Source organism: Cannabis sativa, chromosome 1 (genome assembly GCF_029168945.1).
Source record: "Cannabis sativa cultivar Pink pepper isolate KNU-18-1 chromosome 1, ASM2916894v1, whole genome shotgun sequence".
NCBI classification, from domain to species: Eukaryota; Viridiplantae; Streptophyta; class Magnoliopsida; order Rosales; family Cannabaceae; genus Cannabis; species Cannabis sativa.
In genome coordinates, this window is record NC_083601.1 from 32,614,583 (window position 1) to 32,635,016 (window position 20,434).

The window sequence follows — 20,434 nt, forward strand, 5'->3', positions numbered from 1 at the left end:
TATATGCATTACTCTTTGTACTTAATACAATAAATACTAATTTTATAAAAAAGAAAATACTCAAAGTTCAACAAAAAAAAAAAAAACTGAAACTCCAACACTATAACTTTACTTTACTGGGACAGACTGTACTTTTAATTTATACAATTATGTTACTTCACTTCAAATGTGGTTGTGACTTTTTTTATAATTAGTTCATGCTAATTAGAGAATACAATTATGCTTTTAAGCACAACATTTTTTTAATAATGTTTCCCTAAATAAGTATAGAGGATTCCATACGTACATATTTAATAATGTGATTACTAAAACCTGAAAAATCCTCAATTTTTTTTTTATTTATTTTTATTTTAATAATGTGAATACTAAAAAACCAGAAAAATCCTAAAAATATATAATAAAATAATTAATAATAATATTATAAAGTGAAAAAATATATAATAAAATAATTAATAATAATATTATAAAGTGATAGGAGAAGGAAGTAAGAGAAAGAAAACTAAGGCAAGTTGAGAAAGCAAAAGGGATGGTGAGATGGAGGAGAATTAAGGTATGTGGTACTCTTCGTCCTTAAATTTAGGCTATAATACCTCATATTGTGCCATTTTCGCATTGGATTTTCCATTATTATCTCCTAATCTTATACCTTTCATCTCTTTCTCTCTCCACATCTCTTCTCTTTCTTCCAATAATACGATTCACTTTCTCTCATGAAGAATCTCAATCACAGTGTCAGTCCTAAAGGCTGAGATGCGTTGAAATCCTTAAGCTTCCGATTCTCCTTATTTTCTTTCGTAGATTGAGGTTCCGATCTCGACCCATATCACAATTTTCACTCTTTTCTCCTTCAATTACGTTTTCTAGGGTTTCTTTTCAATTGGATCTATCAATGAAATTTACTCTGTCATTGTTCAGTTCTTGACGGCACAGAAATTGAGGGTCTAATCTCAAAAAATATGTATATTTAATTTGTTTTTTTTAATTGACTTCTGATGATCATTGGAATTTACATTTAGGTCTTCGCGATTTGCTCAGCTCAGCTCAGCTCGTCAATTCATCATCAGATATAGAAAAATCACGATATTTTTATTGTTAAATCCTACCCATTTGAATCAGGTAATTATTTATAACTTGTTTTTAATTCTTTCTATGTACTATCTGTTTATTTATTTTTGGTAAGTGTTTGGAATTGAATGAGTTTGGTCTTTAAATAGCAAATGAGAGGACTACAGCAATAAATGACTTATTTATTTCTCTTTCCATTTCTCTTATGGCCATTTGGAAAAAAATTAAAATTAATGCACACGGTGAATATGTTACTTTCACGTTTCTTGTCTGGGTATGGTTATTCTGGTTTTTCAATTATAATTTTCGCTTTTTTTATATTCTTCTTCTCAAGTTGTCTATCGAATTGTAAGTTGTGTACGAAGATTTAGTCATGGCTGGTATTTTATCGTGCTACTTTGCAATGATCCCAGTTTTCATTGCCTTGAACTACTTGTTATTACTGGATTTGCTTTTAAAAATTCCTTACGGTAGTTGGATTTTTGTGAGGAAAGAAAAATGTAGGAAAAAAAGTGTGGATAATAAGAAAAATCAAATTTTCATGTTTGGTATGGAAATTTTTTTGAATCAAGGGGTTTTTTTTTAAAATACAATTTTTCTTTCCATACCAAACATAAGAATTTTTCTTTATTTATTTTTCACTTTTTTTCCCCTACATTCCGTACTTTTTTCTTTCCCTACCAAAATTCAACTTCCAAACTTTGTGTAATCATAGGGTAAATATCTAAGGCTCTCTCTCACTGCTGACTGTTTTGAGTCTTTTTGCTCGTATGGATGGACAGACATAGAAATACATAGTACATCGGCAGGAACTAGCAAACATGGTCACGCACAAGCAGTTAGCAAATATTAACATGGTATCACTTTTATTCAAGAGATGAAAATTGTATATTAATTAAAAATGATATCAACATCTACAACTGCCAATCATTATTTGTGACTGAAAAAGATGATTCCACATTAAAAAAAAGGAAAAGTAAGAAAGAAAGAACAAAAAGATGATTCTTCAAACATAATAGAGTAAAAAAAGAGGTCTGGTTTAAGTTATTTAGCTTTTGAAAGGAGGCAAATCTAGACAGATGGGTTACAGCAGTAAAGGCTATTTCCTAGGCTAGAATCTTTGAAGATGTAGAGAGAAATGTTGGTTGCATTTGGGATCATGAAACTAGACATCAGGTAACTATTTGGTTATATAACATGTCTAAGAATTCAAGGGTGTTTCATTCTCTGATTTCATCAAAGATGAGCTGTTTATTTGTAATGACTTGTAATTTTTATTTCTTTGTTTGTTTTCTGGCTTCTGCTTTTATGGTTGCTTCCACTCACTTTTTTCTCATGTATCATTAACCCATTATGTTTATTACAAGATTGAAGTTTCGTTTTTGAAAATCAGAACAACATATTTTTAAGCAATTAACTTGTTAATATAATTATCCAAGTAACTATTAGTGCCATGTGGAAAATTTTGCACAGGGTACCCTATTTTGTTTGTGGAAAATTTTCTTGGCTGTCATAGTGCCATGTAGATAAGATAATCTACTAATTAACATATTATTTTCCACATGTTCAGGTTCAACCTACCATTTGCTTGGTTCTTAGCTCTTGGTAGGCATTTTTAATTGATATCAAATTTAGAGATGAGCCGGTCAACAAATGAGAGTGAAGATGGGCAAATCTCCCACTATCAGAGTGATTCTTCATTAATTGATGAAAATAACGGAGGGAGCACAAGTGGGGGACATGTTTTAAAGAAAGGGCCATGGACAGCCAATGAAGATGAAATTTTGAGGACTTATGTTCAACAGCATGGGGAGGGTAACTGGAATGCAGTTCAGAAGCACTCAGGGCTTTCTCGGTGTGGCAAAAGTTGCAGATTACGATGGGCAAATCATTTGCGGCCAGATTTGAAGAAAGGTGCATTTACTAATGATGAAGAGGACTTGATTATTAATCTCCATGCCCAGATTGGGAACAAGTGGGCAAGGATGGCTGCACGAGTAAGTATCAATTATTTTGTTAGAAAGATCTCTCATCAAAAAATTATTTATTAAAAAGATCACTTTTATGTAGTGTGCATAAAACTGCATAATACGTAGAGCTAAATCCAATTCTAAGGTAAAAGTTTAGATTGTAGTAGCAACAGCATTAAGTGTTTTCATTTCATTTTTCTGAATCAATGTTAGGTTTTTTCTTTTTAATTTTGTATACACACAATATATTTATACATATATGTATATTCAGTCCTATGCTAAACTTAACAATCCAAATTCAGTCTTAAGGTGTAAGCCTTTTTGTTTTGGTGTTTCACACAAAGGTGTGCTTCCAAAATATCTTCTAAAACATTGCATAATTAATGATCATTTTATTAACTGTGCCTGTGTTGTAAGTTTTTTTTTTCCTGTTAAATAAGCTTTGTTTTTAGGAATATAGAAAGTTATAACAGGAGGGAGAACTAATATTGCTTGATTACAATGATGAAAAATTGATATTGTTATGTTACTATCAACACCAATATTTTCAGTCATGCTTGATTAGACAGAAGTTACTTGAAATCCATTGGTCGTTCATAAACATCAATTACTTTTTCTTTTCCGTTGTTGTTGAATAGATCTTAGTGTTAAGTGCTCAATTTCTGCTCTTTAGAAAACAGCATCTAGTTATCTTTGAATTTTATTCTGTAATAATGCTAATACTGCATCTCTATTCTAAAAATATTGAATTCTTTAACATAAAGTACTTAAAATTGAAATGCAATTTCGGTCAGTCTACCCATAGCCTACTAATTATGATTTCCTTGAGTCTTGATCTATTTTAGGGTTAATGAAAATAATCAAGTGAAACATTAATGGTATTTCACTTAATTATTATTTTGCAGTAATTTAGCAATTAAGTTCTTGAAACTTCTACTTTCTTAGCAATTAAGTTCTTAATAATATGAGTCAATTTTTCTCTAAAACAAATTATAAACAGTTATGCAGACTAATAATTTTGTTCTTCTTTTTCTAAAGGCATTTAGATGCTTCCAGATGAGAGTGCAATAAAGAGTTTGTTTAGTACTGTAATAGTCCATGAACTAATAACAACAAATATTGTTAAAACCTTTTACATAGTTTCTATTTCTATAAATTTAGAAAGAGGCATGACATATATTTATTAGGTCAATGCTGTTAAGTATATTTATCTTTATGGTTTCATGCATGTATTGATACATTGTTGTGTTACTTGTTTTTGATATTGGACCCTTCAATCTTTTTTTGGGAGATAGGAAACTCTAGCAAATTGTTAGGTAGGTCCCGTGTGGATCTGTATCCCCATTCTCATGGTACTGAACCCTGAACCTAAACCATTCAACCTATCCTCATGGGTATGCATTTCATCTTAATTGTGATCCTCAAGGGTATGCATTTCATCTTAATTGTGATAAAAAATAATGAGAATTTGAATATATGTATATTGAAGTCTTTATGTACTATGAGTAATATAAGCAATATCTTTCATTTAGCACAGGACATATTAACAGTCTCTTTTTACTGTTTGTAGTTGCCTGGCCGCACCGATAATGAGATAAAAAATTATTGGAATACGCGCGTTAAGAGACGTCTACGTGCAGGCTTGCCCCTGTATCCTACTGACCTCTGTCTTCAAGCACGTCAAGAAAATCAAGGGCAAAATACTGCTGGAATTAATTGTGGGGATAAAGGGCAGAGTGATCACATGAATGCTAAGAATCATATACCTCCTGTTATTTTCAATGGCTTAAATGGAAACCCTGATGGCTTGCAATATTTTTCAGAACTTCCTACAATGTCTATGAATTCTATGCCTATGAAAGGTATAGTTCACCCTCAATATTATAGTTACATGACACTTAACCGCAAGAAGCGTCTTCGAGAAACATCAGATGATTTCCCAGATTCCAGTGGGTGTGTCCAGAATGGATATCCTCTATTTGACCAGTGTGAAAATGTTAATCCTGGCAAAGATGCTAACCCATGGCCAACTTTCCAGGAGGATCTTGATCCTAATAAGATCCTGCTACCTTATGATGTAACACAGGGTAGCCATGCCCTTGCAAATGGCAACTCTTCTGCTTCCAATCCCATTTATGGGAATGTGAAGTTGGAGCTCCCTTCACTCCAATATACAGAAACTGATTTAGGTGCCTGGGCCACTTCTGCCCCGCCACCTTTACTTGACTCAGTTGATAGTTTTATGCAATCTCCCCCATCAGTTAATGTGTTTGAGCCAGAGTGCTCTACACCACACAATAGTGGCCTTCTAGAAGATTTGCTTCACGAATCGAAGAATTTGAGCAGTGGAAAGAGACATTTATCTGAGAAGAGTCCGAATTCATCAAGTATAACTCCTTGTGATGTGGTTGATAATAACCCTTTAAATTTTTGTGAAACTGAATGGGAAGACTACAGGGAATCCCCTTTTTGTCATTCTGCTACTTCACTTTTGAATGAGCCCATTACTACCAGTGGAAGTTCGCTGGACGAACCACTACCCTTAAACAGCTTTCCCGGTAATTTTCCTTCTCCATGGTTTAGAAAAAGGTTATTGTTGTTTATTAATTTTATTTTGCTTATGAAATGCTTAGTTCTTTTGTTTTTAGATTTTTCTAGTACAACAACTATTCATGTGACTCAACTGCCATTGTTATTGTTCTAGGGAACACTGTGAAACCAGAACCATTTGATGCAGATTCAGTTGCAGCAAAAGAGATAGAACCAATAAGACAAATTAATTTCAATCATTTCGATCGCCCTGACTCGTTACCTTTGTCAGATTGGTTCGATCAGACCACTGGGTACGTGGACCAGACCTTGGTAAACAATACCCTTGCAAGTGTTCTAGGTGGTGAATCGACAAATGACTACAAGTACATGGCTGCTAGCACTGCATCGCTAAGTCAAGACATGATGGGCTTTGGTCATTATTCGTGGAATGCCATGCCATCTGTGTGTCAATTGTCTGAGCACCTCTGATTTGATAAATCTCTCACCACTTTCATTCATGTTCTTGATTTGTTTGATTGAAGTGGTACTTACTCAATACCTGAATCGGCAGGATTGAGCGAGACTTGATAAACGTGGTTATTTTGTTCATTGGTTATGCTCTTTTTAGTTGCTTTTTTATAGGCAAAACTATGGATATATGCAAAGGCATAACTGGTTAAGTGTTTAGTTGCTTGCAGGATCTTCAGTGGTTGCGGAATAACTATGCTTTTTTGAACATTGAACCTTGAACTTTCTGATTGAAGTGACTCTGCTTATTGGTGAATTTTATTTCACTTAAATTCCTTCACTCATTTTTTGTTTTTGGTTTCACACCTGTAGATCTAGACTCTAGTGTTGTATTAATTAGACGCACTATGACTATGAGTTTAGAAGTTTTACATTTTGCTTGCCTAAACAACAATGAAGATTAATACCGACGCTTTGTTGCGTAGGCAAAATGACCATAAGTTGCGTCAATAATAAAAATGATGAAATACGTTGGTGTTGACTGTTGAGAGTGCGACAAAGGTCATCTGTCTTGTAGTGAGAGATAAGCAGCAACATGAGGAGGCCTATTTTAAAGAGTACTGAAATATATTTTTACAAAAAAGAAAAAATCTTTCCCACATCCAATGTAAATAAAATTATCCCATTCCATGGAAAAATTATAAATAAAAATCATAGAACTACTCCTTTTCTTATTTAATATTTATTTATGAGCATAAAACATAACAACTTTAATATTACACAAAATTCAAAAGAGACTACTTTGTTGGAAAATGGCCCAACTTATTATAATGTCCTGCACTTTCTCTCATCATGTGAGTAAAACTCTCTTATGACTAATTAATTTAGTTACATGAAACAATGTACTATTCATCTCATTACTAATAATCATTATTCTTCTACCATATAGCATAAATATATACTTTTGGTGATGTGATAAATGCTATTTACTTGAGTCTACCATCCAAACTGGACTGCTCAGACATTGGGGATAAACTTGATCTAGATGATGAAGTAGATTGAGTCCACGATGATTGTGAAATACTTCCAGTTATATGATCATAATAGGCCATGCTATGCCTGGACTTATAAGATTCTACTTCTATATGATGACTGTTATCATGATCATCATCACCTCTATTATCATATGTCTTAGGAGACTCTTCACTGTCAGGCAAGGAATTATCTGAATATGCAGGTGAAATACTGATATTGCATATTACATCTGACTCTCTTAGATGATTTAAAGCATTTACTATCTGCAATTATATGTAAGAATTAAACAGTAATTGAATCCATTAAACAATATATATATAAACAGTTTTGTTATATATGCGTCCTCATCACATTTAAAAAACCACAAAATTAATGAAAGAGGGAAAAGATATTAAAGAGAAAGTAAACTCTATTTTTCGAAATCCATTGGGAGTGCACTTAACATTTTGTTATTATTTATCCATTTACAATTGTATTGATGACTTCTATGCACACAATATTGATAATCAACCATGCACAAATGATGTATTGTAGCTTGATGAGCCTAGCTAGCCTGATTATGAAGCATTTATTAGTAGTAAGCGAATTAAGGTGTTGATCAATTAACATATCATGGCTTACCGTTTCCATTGATAATCTCTTGTGAGGATCCTTGATGAGACATTTCTCAGCTACTCTAACCATCCAAAAGAGTTGATGAACATCATGGGAATCTAAAATCCTTTCGTCAATTAAATCAGGGTAGTTCCTATCTTTTAGCAGTGGTCTTGCCTGGAATAAAATAAATGTATATTTCCTTAGATTTTTAATAAAAAAAAAATGGGATGGAAGATTTTGTTTTTTAGCTTAGAATTTTTGAGTATACTTACCCATCCCACAAGACTTTTTCCTTCAAGGGACTTGTCATTAGTGCCATGTCCAGTGATGAGCTGCAATAAAATGACCCCAAAAGCATAAACATCTGTCTTGGTTGAAACTTTTCCACTTTCAGCATATTCTGGTGCCAAATATCCCAATGTTCCAACAACCCTCGTCTCTGACGAGTGATCTTCCTGCTGACTTCGTGCAAGCCCAAAGTCTCCAAGCTGATCATACATTAAATATTAAATATATGTATAACAAAAAGAGATGGTGATGAATTTTTTTTACACAATTTATAATTTCATTACATTACCACTTTAACTTACCAGGGTGTTGAAATCATGTGTAAGTAGAATGTTGTTTGGCCTTATATCTCTGTGGACAATATTGTTTTTATGAAGGTACAACAATCCTTTCGCAGCTCCACTAGCAATTTTCATTCTCTCATCCCAAGTCAGGGGTTTTCGTGCCGGTTCTGGATAACATAGCACAACATAATTAATAATAATTTAAACAGAAAAGAATAATTTACTTACACAGAGAGAGAGAGACCATTGATATATTCTGCATTTATAATCACATATTCATAATATTGAAAACTTAACTTATTACAAAATTTTGAGAAATTCAAATAAATTTAACAAAATAGAGTCCAAACAACTTGTTGTAGTGTGTTGTATTTAAACGTTGTTTTCTATATTATAAATTATTATGGAATTTCTTTACAAGACATCTCAAATATCACTATAAAAAAATTTTGGTGGAAATAATATGAGATGCATTATAGATAGAATGCATGAAGTGGTCTATTCATTGTTACTTACTTAATAGTTGTCGATCCAATGAACCATTGCAAACATATTCATAAACAAGCAACCTATGGCGTCCTTCAGAACATGATCCAAGCAACATAATCAAATTCTTGTGTCTTGCCTTGCTGAGAAAGTGAACTTCAGCCTTAAATTCTTTCTCACCTTGTGAGCTTGCATGTTTATGTTGCTTCACAGCAATCTTAAGTCCATTCTTTAATTGTCCTCTAAACACATTACCAAATCCACCTTCTGATATATAGTTGGCTTTGGAAAATCCCTTTGTAGCTGCATGGAGTTCTGCATAACTAAACTCTTTTGTCCATCCAATCTTTGGCCTTCTATTTTCACAAATGGAGCAAATCGACATTAGTTCATCATCAGTCTCGAATCCCGCCATCCAATCCTCGTCGTTTTTATGTTCATCTTCACCTTCCATGTTTAATGATGATGATTCCCCAATATCATCGTCCTTCTTACCTGCAGTTCGGTTTTTCCACGAGACAAAAAGTGTTGTCTTAGTTCTAAAATTTAAAAACAGAGTTAATTAATTCACAAAAAAAAAAAAGAAAGTTAAATGAAATGTGCACACATAAATTACACCTATGTGGGAAATCATTTTTAATAAGTGGAATCTATTTTAAATAAAAATGATTAATTACAATTACTTCAAACATAAATGTGTGTTATGTTTGTATGTAAATTGTGTGTGCCATATGCCTGAAAAGTTAAAATAGTTTATTGTACAGTAAAATAAAACAGGTACACGTTATTAATTTATAATTTCTTTATATGCTTAAAATAAAAAACATCTATTTTGCCCCTACTAATTTTCTTTTCTTCATATATAAATGTTTTTTTTTTCTTTTCTTTTTTGAAAAATACATATTACGAAAGTCACTTTGAAAGTTAACTTTAGGAGAATGTTTTCCTCTGTTTTCTTCTCAAAAACATTTTGTTAATTAGGGCATATTTAAAATTAGTGTATAATTATTATGTCGTATAATTATTAGAGTAGTAATTATAATATAATTTAAATAAAATATGTTCGAATATGAGTTAATAATTTATGAATTTTTAATGTGTTGTTCGGTAAAATAGTTAATAATTACCTATGAAATAATATTTTTTTTAGCGGTTAATATTTAAAATATAAATTTTAGTAATTACACAGTGAAATTACACTTAATTTTCAACAAAATCATGAAAATTGAAGAGTATAATTAAAAACTTTTGATGACCTCAAATTATATAGTTACAGTTTAATTATATGCAAATAAATATATCAAATTATATAATATTAATAGAATCAAAGTTTTTGAAAGCTTTCTGAATTTTACCAAACTAAATTCGATATTAATAATTATTACAGTATATTTAAGGTATTATTATGTGACATGGATAATATTGATATATAATAACTCAATTTATACGTACTTTTACATGTACTAACCTTTTTGTTGAGAGTGTTCCTCTTCTGGGCTTCCTGGTATCATTTCATTGTACCTTAAGTAAGGTTTTGAGTTAGTTCCAATACTCAGTTTATTAGTATTACAGCTAATTTCATGGTCTTGTTCTTTACTTCTCCATGATTGTTTTGAAACTCTCAATTCTTCAATGGATTTGCCTCGTTTTATTACTGATATGTCACAATTAAGCCTTTCCAAGAAGAATTTCTTTTCTCTCTTCATCTCCCTGCATTGCCAACCCATCTCAAAGTTACTTAATTATTCTTTTCTCAATTGAAGTACAGAGAAGAACTTTTAAATTAAAATGAAATTAACATTTATAACTTAATTATAATATTACTTATCAAGTATTAGCCATGTCACTTCTGACTCTCTTGCTTGCTCCAATGCAGCCCCCCTTCCAGCAACCACCCTCACATGGAAATCAATCTGATTAATCAACAAGCTACTAATATTTAGACTCATCATCATCATATAAAATCATAACAATTCACCAATAAACTATACATGACATCTCTTTAAATAGTGTTATTTTTAGTATTTCTCAATTTAAAAAATGATCTATCTCTCTACTTGGAAGTTGGATTAATCAATGATAAGTTTTTATCAGAATTAATTAATAAAAAAAAGAAGTTGCATATATTATTTAATTATTACCTGGTCTGCATAACATTGGTTAGTAATTTCGTTGATTTCTGGTTTATTAAAGTACTCGAATTCCTTAGCGGCACGTGCTTCCTCAACCTTTTTATGGTTAGTCCCAACCATCGATCTGGAACCAGAGTCCACTCTTACTCTGTATCCCACTACTCATCCAAACAAAATAAACCCATGTAATAAGTTTTAAGTATATATAAACAACACATGCTTAATCATATACATAATAAAATATGAAATATAAATTTGAATATCATTCCTTGTATCTTGTTTTAACAATTGAATATAACTAGACAATATCTCTTAAAAAATTAATTTCTATACATCAACCTATGCCACCACAATTTCAATAATATTTATATTAGACTGGTGCTAATTCAACTTAAAGCTACAAAAGTCAAAAACATAATTAGCTAAGTATGTCATAAATTACATATGATAGTAGATCTGATGAAATCAAGACATATGATTATGAATGATAAAAAAAATAGCATATCTTAACGTGCCCTGCATTTATAATGGGTTAGCAATTTTTAATATTATTTATTTAATCAATAATAAATTGTACCAATAACATAGGGGTACCCTATCTTGGTGCTCGGCATAATTGCCCCTTAATATTTCTCATAAAAAAAGTTGTGTACATAATTTTATTTATTTGTTTATATAAAATGTTTTAGATTAAGAATAAAAAAATATTTTGGTGAACTTAATTTGTCATTAAAATTACATGCCCCTTGTACTTATATGAATACTAAATATACCTATTAAACTTTAGAGAGTTATCAAAAATTAGTACTATGTTACATTCGGTCAATTTTCTTAATTATCTTGCTGATGTAGCATAATATTATGTGATTTAGTTTCCTATCCTAAGCAAATTAATATAAAAATAAACTTTTCTATGTTTTCACTTTTTATCTTTTGTAATCAATTTAGTTTACAAAAATAATTTTTACGTTAAAATAAGGTTTTCATTATAAATTTGTTTGAAATTAATTTTATTGTATTTTTCATTAAATTTTTTTAAAATTTAATTTTTTTTTTTAAATTTTCAACGACATAAGCAGTTACAAAAATTTAACAGAAGAAATATTAACTTTTACTAATTGATAAAGTCAGAAATATATTTTTAACATACACTAATACTACAAGGGGCACAATTATATAAATGATAAAGTTCATAGAAAAAATTAATTGTTTTATTTTTTAACAACGCTAAAATTACAGAGGACAGAATAAAGTTAAAAAATATATGTGACAACACCAATATTACAAGTCAGAATTATATAAGTGACAAAGTTTGGGGGAAAAAATAATTTTTTCTTCTTTAGATGAAACTAAATAAACATACAATGAATTTTTTTTATTTAGTATATAATAAAAAAAATTATTTTTATTCACAATAAAAATAAAAAAAATTATGACTAAAAATATATTATTATTACTAAAATGTGGGTGGCTAATATTAATCCCAAAAAAAATTTTATATTATTTTAACTAATGTGTTTTTAGTCACATTCAACATCATTTATTGAGACTAAAAAGAAAATAATAATAATTTGTATATAAATATTAATTAAAAGAAAATTTATATTGTGACTAAAATATATGTTTTTTCTTTTCAGTAGTAACACATACTTTCAGTATTTTAATTTGATACATGAATAAGTTGCAACTCTATCTTTCAAAATATGATGGAGTATAATGCAGAAGCTCCCACAAATTTTCCAGAAATTTGAAATAATTTAAGATACCAAAATTAGGAAATGTAAGTATATATAGAGCATCTCTTATAAATGAAAAATAGAATTATAACTTCCTTTTTCTTTATGTGATGATGTTTCTGGTTTAATTACTGATTTTGGAGAAGAGTGCATGTGTGATAGATGCAGATTGCAGAGAGATATGAATTTAAAAGTCTTACATAGTTTTAGAAGTCCTGATGATAAAGAAAACATACTAGGGCTATTAACCTGTTGAAGAACAGCAACAAGTGTAAGAACATCTCCTGATCTCATCATCACTAACAATTTTTGTAGGAGGACCCCTGCTATTGCTCTCAACCCATCATCTCTAAATGCATCTACAACCACCACTACACTTTTACTATTATTCTTATTATAATTATCATCATCATCACCTAATTCTGATGATGTTTTCATCATCATCATCACATATATATTATTAAATTACTTTAACATACATTGATTTAGTAATAATATATTTTTCTCTTTTTGCTGGTTTATAAAATAAAATATAACCACACATCTATAAAAATTAAAAGAAGCAGCTAGCTGGAAGTATATATTAAGAAGAAAAATAAAAGAAATTAATTAGAGAAAATTTGAAAAAAAAGAAGAAGAAGAAAAATAAAAAGATGACTGAGAATATACATATACATGTATATATGCTCTCCAACTGCAGAGATGTACATATAGCAAGTGAAAAGTGGTTTTTAGTAAAGGAATTAATATAGAAAAAGTTGAGATTAATTGATGAATAATTAATTGAAAAGATGTGTTTGTAATATAAGTCTTAAGTGTTAGAGAGACAATTAAGTATAGTGTTATGGGGATTCCAAGCAAAGCATCTTTGGATGATGGCATTATTAATTGAGAGCATATTCGGGTATCCTCTCCTAAGAGTTTTCTCAATGTATTAATTTCTGCTTCTCTGCTCTCATATATAATATATGTATACATATATTAATAATTATAATATTAATACTATAATTACTACCTATAGTCTTAATCATTTAACTATACATTCCCCTTTATATAAATGTAATATATATATCTTTATATATTAAAAGTGCCTATCTAACGGTATTTCTTGGTTTAACATTCTTGGTTTAACAGAATATACTTAAAAATAAAAGAATATTCTGTTAAATTTAACGATTAGGTTTGATCTCCCGTTAAAAAATAAACCCAATAATTAAACCCAAAAAATTAAACAATCTTTTAAATAAACAATCTTTTAAATATTAATAATCTCTTTTTAAATTAAAAAAATCATCTTAGCCACATATCTCTCTAACAAACCTATCTTGGGAGAATATTAATAATTTTTTTATTTATTTTTTAAAAAAGAAAAATATAGATAAAATATTTAAAAAAGATAATATAAAAGAAGATTGATTGTGTTGACTTAGAGATTTTTGGGCTTGGGCTTAAAAAAATAATAAAAAAAAAAGATAAAATGGGCTGTAATTAGTATTTACCTTATATGTTTGTGCTTATTTTTAGTTTTATTTTTAATTTTACCACTAAGAGGAGAAGGTTAAAAAATATTAGAATATGAAAATATTATTGGTGCTTATTAGTAATTTGCAAAGAATGTGAAAGTCTATAAATATATAGTTGTGTAGCTATTATTAGATATGAAATAAGATAATAGAACTTTTTTCAATTAGAAGATTAATGTACATTTTACTATTAATAACATACATTATTATAACACAACTATATTTTACTTACTAAATATACTGACACATATTTTATTTTTATAAAACAAATCGTTCAAATAATTATACTATTTTAATTATTAATTCAATTAAAAAAAACTAAAATATTAAATAAAACTAACACTACGTGGTTTGGCACGTAACAATCACCTAGTATATATATATATCTGTATTTTGTTTGTGTTATGCACGAGATCATATAAATATTTATATATTTATATATATAGACAAAACATGACAGTGTGTTCATTTGAATTTTGGAGTTCACAACGAACTATATATAAGAACTGAAAACTTGAACTGATCCAATTAATATATATGTTTAGAGACGAAAATACCTTCAAAATGTTCCTAAAATCTTAATTTTAATCATTAATTGTTGTTTTGTAATAGGATGAAGAATCATTCCCCTCTACGGCCACACTCTCTACTGGTGAAAAAACCTATGCTTCTTCTTATTTAAACAATAAAAAATAAAACATAAAAAAATATTTGATTTTTTAGTATTTGAATGCTGAGGTTTGATTGATTATAATGGACTTGATAATGACAAACTTGACATTCGACTTTGTATTTTTCATTTTAATAAACTAATCCGATTCCTTCTTATGTCGCTTACTATGTCATGGAAATTATCGATCTTTGTATAAGAATTAATGTATCATAATAGATTACGAATTTGTTTTTATTATATATGTACAAATAGTTTCAAATTAGACAGAAGATAACTCAGAATTAATAAATATAATAAATGAAACAAACTGTTCCAAAGCTTTCTCAAAATGAGCTTCTTCTGTTCCAAAAAAAGTAATAAATTCCATCACACACACAATAAAATCAATACAATGCATTAAGCTAGAGTATATAAAAAAAATTAATGACAAAGTTGAAAATATTAGGTGTCACCTAAGATATGCTTCATTTAATAAAGTCATCGTCTTCATTTTTTGAAAAAACTATCGTCAATGAATCGTTTCTGCCCAGCATATGCCCTACTGAGTTATGAGTCTCCATTATGAATGCCCCAAGCTTAACTATATGAGTTCAAATGTTCAAACTCAATTTGACATCAAAGAAATAAGCATGATGAATGCATGTTAACACGAACTAAGCTAAAGGTAGCGGGGGGAGATGACCACATAGGATCTTAATATGTGTACTCTTTTTTCAACTCCAACTCATTTTATGAATGATCAAAGGCTTGTTCTTCTTGGAAAAGAAAAACAAAAAGCATGGTGATAGATTGACATTTTTTAGCCTTATTTTGCTAAAATAATGTTGTAGCAAACTGGATAGAGATATATAACTCAACAAACTTTTACTATTTACCTCTTTCTTTTATTTGCTACTTTTAGATTGAAGTAGGCTCTTGTTATTGTTTAGAATTTTTTCAAAGTATCTCTAGCTCTTCATATCACTTCTCAAAATGATATCTTCACTTTTTGCTTTCTCCTTTTAAGTCTTTATATGTTGTGGACAATGTTCCACATAGAATAAATGGTAGAGAATTAAGTCATATAAAAGAATATATGGGCTACTCCCCTCATTGCCAATTGAATTTGAGATGGAACTCCATGATTCTCAACATGGTATCAGAGCAAAAATAAACGAGCAAATGGCAAGGCCTGTAATAAGGTATATGGAATAAATAGTAGAGAAGTGAGCCATATACAAGAATATGGACTACTCCACTCATTGCCAATTGGTTTTAAGATGGAACCTCATGATTCTCAACACTATAGTATTAAGCAAAGTACCATAGAGTCTATTCAACAGCTCATTGCCCAATAGTGAAACTAGATTATCCAAATTATTTAAGGATGCAACTTAGTTTGGAATAAAAGACATTATTTTTAACTATATAATCTCTATCATCAACTCTTCTAATCAACTTGATGGAGCCACATGATGCACTTAATTTATTATTTTTCATTTATAATGGTATTCATAATTAGGCTAATGTAAATTTTATTAATTCTTATATAGATTCTGTTATCAAAATTAACATTCAAATAATTTATTATGTCTTCTTTCTTTGTTATTTTTCCATACCCTTGTACTTAGTTTTAATTATTTCAGTTGTTTGAGTTATGATATTTATATTAATTTTATATTTTACAATAATAGTATTTTATCATTACTTTGATAGATTAGTAAAGATCAATAAAATTTCAGCAATTGGAGTGGAGTTTTCTCTTTAATGGTACATAGATGTTTCATTGATTAGATTAATTTGCTTCGGCAATGTGATATCTTTCTCTTTCTCAACCAAATTTATCTATTAACTCTTTGTTTCGTGGTGTTCAATACTTTTAGATGTCTCGTTACAGTTAACCATTTGAATGATATTATTATATCTCAATTTTTATTAAAAGATCATTAAAACTGATTATCATTGATAAGTTAATTTTATCACATGTTTATTTAGTTTAAAAACCTAATTTTCCTTGCTTTTTTTTATACTTGATTGCTAGAAGCTTATTAGATCTTTTTAATTGAGGTTATTGTCTATTATTGTTGATTTTGTTCAATGTTAGTGTTAAAGATAATTTGTCTATTAATGAAAATTTCTATTTTCTCTCTAAAAAATCAAAACAAAACAAAAACAAAAAATAATAAAGAAACACTTTATCAAAAAAAAAAATAATAATAATAAAGAAACACATTAGGCATGATCCAGTAAATATTGGTAATTAGTTATAGTTACGAGTATTTAATTTGAGTACCCAACTTTAGGCACTCTGCTTAATCTCTCCCTCCGCCATAGCCATGTCTCTTTCTCTGAAGCTGCCCACCGTTCCTTGCTCATTTTCCTCTTATCCGGTAAAATCACAATCCCATCACCAATCTCTTTGCCACTCATTCTTTTTTCTAACTCAGTTTGATTCTCTGCCTTAGCAGGGTATCAACAACTTCTCTTGCCGGAGACTCTATATTAGTTCTTCCCCGTTTTTGCCACGGAAGATGAACCTTTGGGAAATCAATCATACCCAATTCCGGAAATTTTGCTCTGTTAACGGCGACGACATTGATGTGAGTTTTTACTTTCTTATCTCTAAATATATGCCTTGTTATTCCTCCAAGTAAGAAAAGCATTTTCTTCCTATAATGTTGATATTTTCTCTGTAATAGTACTGACCCCTTACAAGAGTAGACTAATCTAGTTCTGGTTTAAAACAACCCTTCTTCGTGGGTTTGCCTTCAAGCCATGGATATAAGCTACTAGCCACTAAATTACCAATTTGGTATAAAGTAAATTAGGCTTAAGTGTAACATACTACTATTTCAATGTCACTTGGGTTCAATGAAAATTGTCTCCATTTCAGTAGTATTTATGCACTCTTGAGCGTTATTTTATCACTTTATATGGTGTTTGTTTTGTTTTTGTTGCAGTAACTACCATGGGAAAAGTGTTTAATTTTAATTGTGCCTTCTGTTTTCTTTATGTGAGATTAGCCTCGTGGTTTGTCAGATACTCAAAGTGGATCCCTTGAACATGAAGGTATGCAGTAATGCCAACTAAATAAAATTGTTGTTTTGGAAATTGACCAATGCTATTTTTATTTTTCTTTCATTGCAACAAAAAATTGAAATTTTGTGAAACTATAACATGTGCAATTCTGTTTTAGGTTCGCCTGAAAATGATGCCACTGGTCAAGGAGTACTGCCCAAATCCAACGAGTACTTACTACTTGCCTTACAATGTCATTGGTCAAAATATTAGAGGCTACTTTTTTTTTCTTAGTGATATGATGAGGGTGAGTTACATTTGCCCCTTCTCGCCATATGATCTCCATTTATAATGGGATTCACCACAAGCAAAATTGGCATCAGCAAATCAAAGTTTGACCTGCAGACATGTGTGTTATTAGAGTTGTTTTAATTGGATAGGTCTTCAGAGTTAGACCATTTTACACCAAGTAAACTAAATGGAATATTCATCATATTATTTTTATTTGGTCATGAAATTGTGTCTTTAAAGGAGGAAAGAATGCTCTAGCCATAGCTTTTGCGGTGTGTACTTTGGTGTTGAGAATGTTCAATCTCATTTATGCTAAATTAACATGTCAGGATGATAAAGAAACTGAAGAGATATGGCATTGCTGGAGTGTTATCGTATGGGCTACTGAATACTGCCTACTATCTCACAACATTTCTCGTGGTGTGGTAAGTGATATGGTTAAATTCTTGTACTAAAACACTTACAACTGGTGACAACAAGTTGCTGCTAATAATGTGCAATATCTTTTTTTATTCGCTTTTCTACTAAGGCATTACCATCATAGATTCTCTACACTATAAAAGATGTCTCCTGTGGGGTTTGAACATGTTTCTGTATAATTGCCATCTTCCAGACTTATTACAATCTGTATTTCAATGTGTCGGTATGCATACTACAGTTGTTATTTTAAAAACTATTGTATTCTTCAATTTTAGGTTTTATGTTGCTCCAGCACCAGGGAAGATGGGTTACCTTGCTGCTGTTGAAAGGTAGAAATTTAAAGTTGAATATAAATGTTTAAATGAGATATTTACATCTTGGTCAATGGCAGGTTCCTCAAAATAATGGCCATGGTGTGGGCTGGAAGCCAAGTTACTAAGATTTTTAGGGCTGGAGGGTGAGCTTCTTAATTCCAGATTTACAATCCTGTACTTGTGTACTATTTTATTTGCCTAGTTTCTAAGTTAATTCTTGTTTTTGTCTATAACTCTATATACACGTACTCACACACATACAAAGACATTTATCCTTTTATTTCTGTCCACTGTCCAGTATTAGTTTGGGTAGCGTATCAAGTAGTTTCTCAGCATTATGTGGCCAGTCATAGACATAAGACAGGGCTCTCAATATATTTGGAAGGAGCTCAGTCATAGGCATATGACCTCTGTCTCTTAAATAAAAGGATATTAGAGCTATTATCAGTTAAGTTAGTTAACTTTGTCAGCCCAATAAAGTAGGTAGTTTATCATGATTCTCACATCTTATATTCATGTACCGTCTTGATTTGCAAGAGTAAATTTAATTCAATTTTTACAACGATCACACATAGAGTGAAGGCACTTCTAAGTGTTGCATCTATAACTGTTAAGGCTTTTATTTTATTAGAGTACTATACTAATAAGAACTTTCAAACTCAGGGCACTTGCACTCGCTCCATTCGTGGACAGAGGATTAACATGGTTTACTGTCAAATTTAAATTTGAGTCTCAGGGCAAGGTACCAAGATAAATTTTATCAGGCTCTCTTTAAGTTGGTACAATTAATTATTTTTCACTTCTCATTTTCCTTTAAACGTTTTTCCAGGCTTCCATGGTGATTGTTTCATTCTGTTTAGGACTTGCACTCTTATTATTTTTCTCTGTTACATTGCTTTGGGCTTGAAGTTGTATGTCATTTTTTTTTTCTTTGGGGTCTAAGCAGAGGGGAGATAACAATAAAAGAATTCATATGTAACGTTGGAATCATTGGATTTATTTCAGATGTTGTCAATGCCTAACTCATTGGTGCTTACTGCAGGTTTAATAGACATAGAATTGCAGACAAAAATTGTTGTCTTCTTGGCTAGCTAGTTACCTCTATATGTTAATTGTTTCATGTATTAAAATAGTATGGTCATATTTGACACATTAGAGTTAATTGACAGAAGATTGTGTAATATTTAAAGTATACTGTCCTGGCAATACTCAACTTGGAATACAACATAGTTTAAGAATTTTTAAAGTAATCTCTTTTAAAAGTCTACCTAATAGGCTAATATGCAGTATTATATGCGTAGTTTTATTTACTAGTGATGTAAAAATATCATTTATGAATAAATTAACAAGTGTTAAGGAACCGATTCCTATAAGATAATTTATGAGGACTATGGGATTACGATCTTTTAAAATACCATAATAAAAAGGCTTACAAAATATCATAATAAAACGAGACACGTTTGGCTGCTTCAACAGATGATGACGTGTTAAAAATGTTCCAATGAACTTGAGCAAATAAACCTTATTAAAAGAAAAATAGAAAAGCTTAAACGTGAAGAAGAACAATGCTGGATTTCTGGTAATCACAATCTAATCTTGATATTTTAAAAAATGCACTTGAAA

At 30.1% G+C, this 20,434-nt stretch overlaps 3 protein-coding genes across 11 annotated transcripts; 2 read left to right on the forward strand and 1 right to left on the reverse strand.

Moving 5' to 3' along the window:
- The first annotated feature begins 445 nt into the window (after positions 1 to 445).
- Positions 446 to 6,375, forward strand: LOC133033478 (transcription factor GAMYB-like). Of its 4 annotated transcripts, none has more exons than XM_061108237.1 (6): positions 457 to 550; positions 1,017 to 1,116; positions 1,848 to 2,241; positions 2,636 to 3,062; positions 4,606 to 5,593; positions 5,740 to 6,375. In XM_061108237.1, exons 4-6 carry the CDS (start codon positions 2,703 to 2,705, stop codon positions 6,054 to 6,056), a joined length of 1,665 nt encoding a protein of 554 aa, XP_060964220.1. In that variant the 5' UTR covers positions 457 to 550; positions 1,017 to 1,116; positions 1,848 to 2,241; positions 2,636 to 2,702; the 3' UTR covers positions 6,057 to 6,375. The 4 variants fall into 4 exon arrangements, with proteins under 4 accessions (XP_060964217.1, XP_060964220.1, XP_060964219.1 ...); XM_061108236.1 differs by lacking the exon at positions 457 to 550 and adding an exon at positions 571 to 804; XM_061108234.1 differs by lacking the exon at positions 1,848 to 2,241 and having other exon boundaries at positions 446 to 550.
- Positions 6,376 to 6,736: 361 nt separating this feature from the next.
- LOC133033477 (probable serine/threonine-protein kinase PBL5) lies at positions 6,737 to 11,143 on the reverse strand. 2 transcript variants are annotated; one of them, XM_061108232.1, is made up of 8 exons: positions 10,867 to 11,138; positions 10,550 to 10,638; positions 10,194 to 10,435; positions 8,756 to 9,220; positions 8,258 to 8,406; positions 7,940 to 8,155; positions 7,692 to 7,841; positions 6,737 to 7,333 (listed from the first exon to the last, which is right to left on the reverse strand). In XM_061108232.1, exons 1-8 carry the CDS (start codon positions 10,975 to 10,977, stop codon positions 7,022 to 7,024), a joined length of 1,734 nt encoding a protein of 577 aa, XP_060964215.1. In that variant the 5' UTR covers positions 10,978 to 11,138; the 3' UTR covers positions 6,737 to 7,021. The 2 variants fall into 2 exon arrangements, with proteins under 2 accessions (XP_060964215.1, XP_060964216.1); XM_061108233.1 differs by lacking the exon at positions 6,737 to 7,333 and adding an exon at positions 7,383 to 7,623 and having other exon boundaries at positions 10,867 to 11,143.
- A 5,659-nt stretch (positions 11,144 to 16,802) lies between these two features.
- LOC133033473 (uncharacterized) lies at positions 16,803 to 20,057 on the forward strand. 5 transcript variants are annotated; one of them, XM_061108220.1, is made up of 9 exons: positions 16,803 to 17,158; positions 17,237 to 17,368; positions 17,792 to 17,837; positions 17,965 to 18,016; positions 18,407 to 18,502; positions 18,773 to 18,826; positions 18,889 to 18,954; positions 19,475 to 19,553; positions 19,641 to 20,057. In XM_061108220.1, exons 1-9 carry the CDS (start codon positions 17,105 to 17,107, stop codon positions 19,716 to 19,718), a joined length of 657 nt encoding a protein of 218 aa, XP_060964203.1. In that variant the 5' UTR covers positions 16,803 to 17,104; the 3' UTR covers positions 19,719 to 20,057. The 5 variants fall into 5 exon arrangements, with proteins under 5 accessions (XP_060964203.1, XP_060964206.1, XP_060964204.1 ...); XM_061108223.1 differs by having other exon boundaries at positions 16,882 to 17,158; positions 19,854 to 20,057; XM_061108222.1 differs by having other exon boundaries at positions 16,976 to 17,158; positions 17,234 to 17,368; positions 19,854 to 20,057.
- The last annotated feature ends 377 nt before the right edge of the window (positions 20,058 to 20,434 follow it).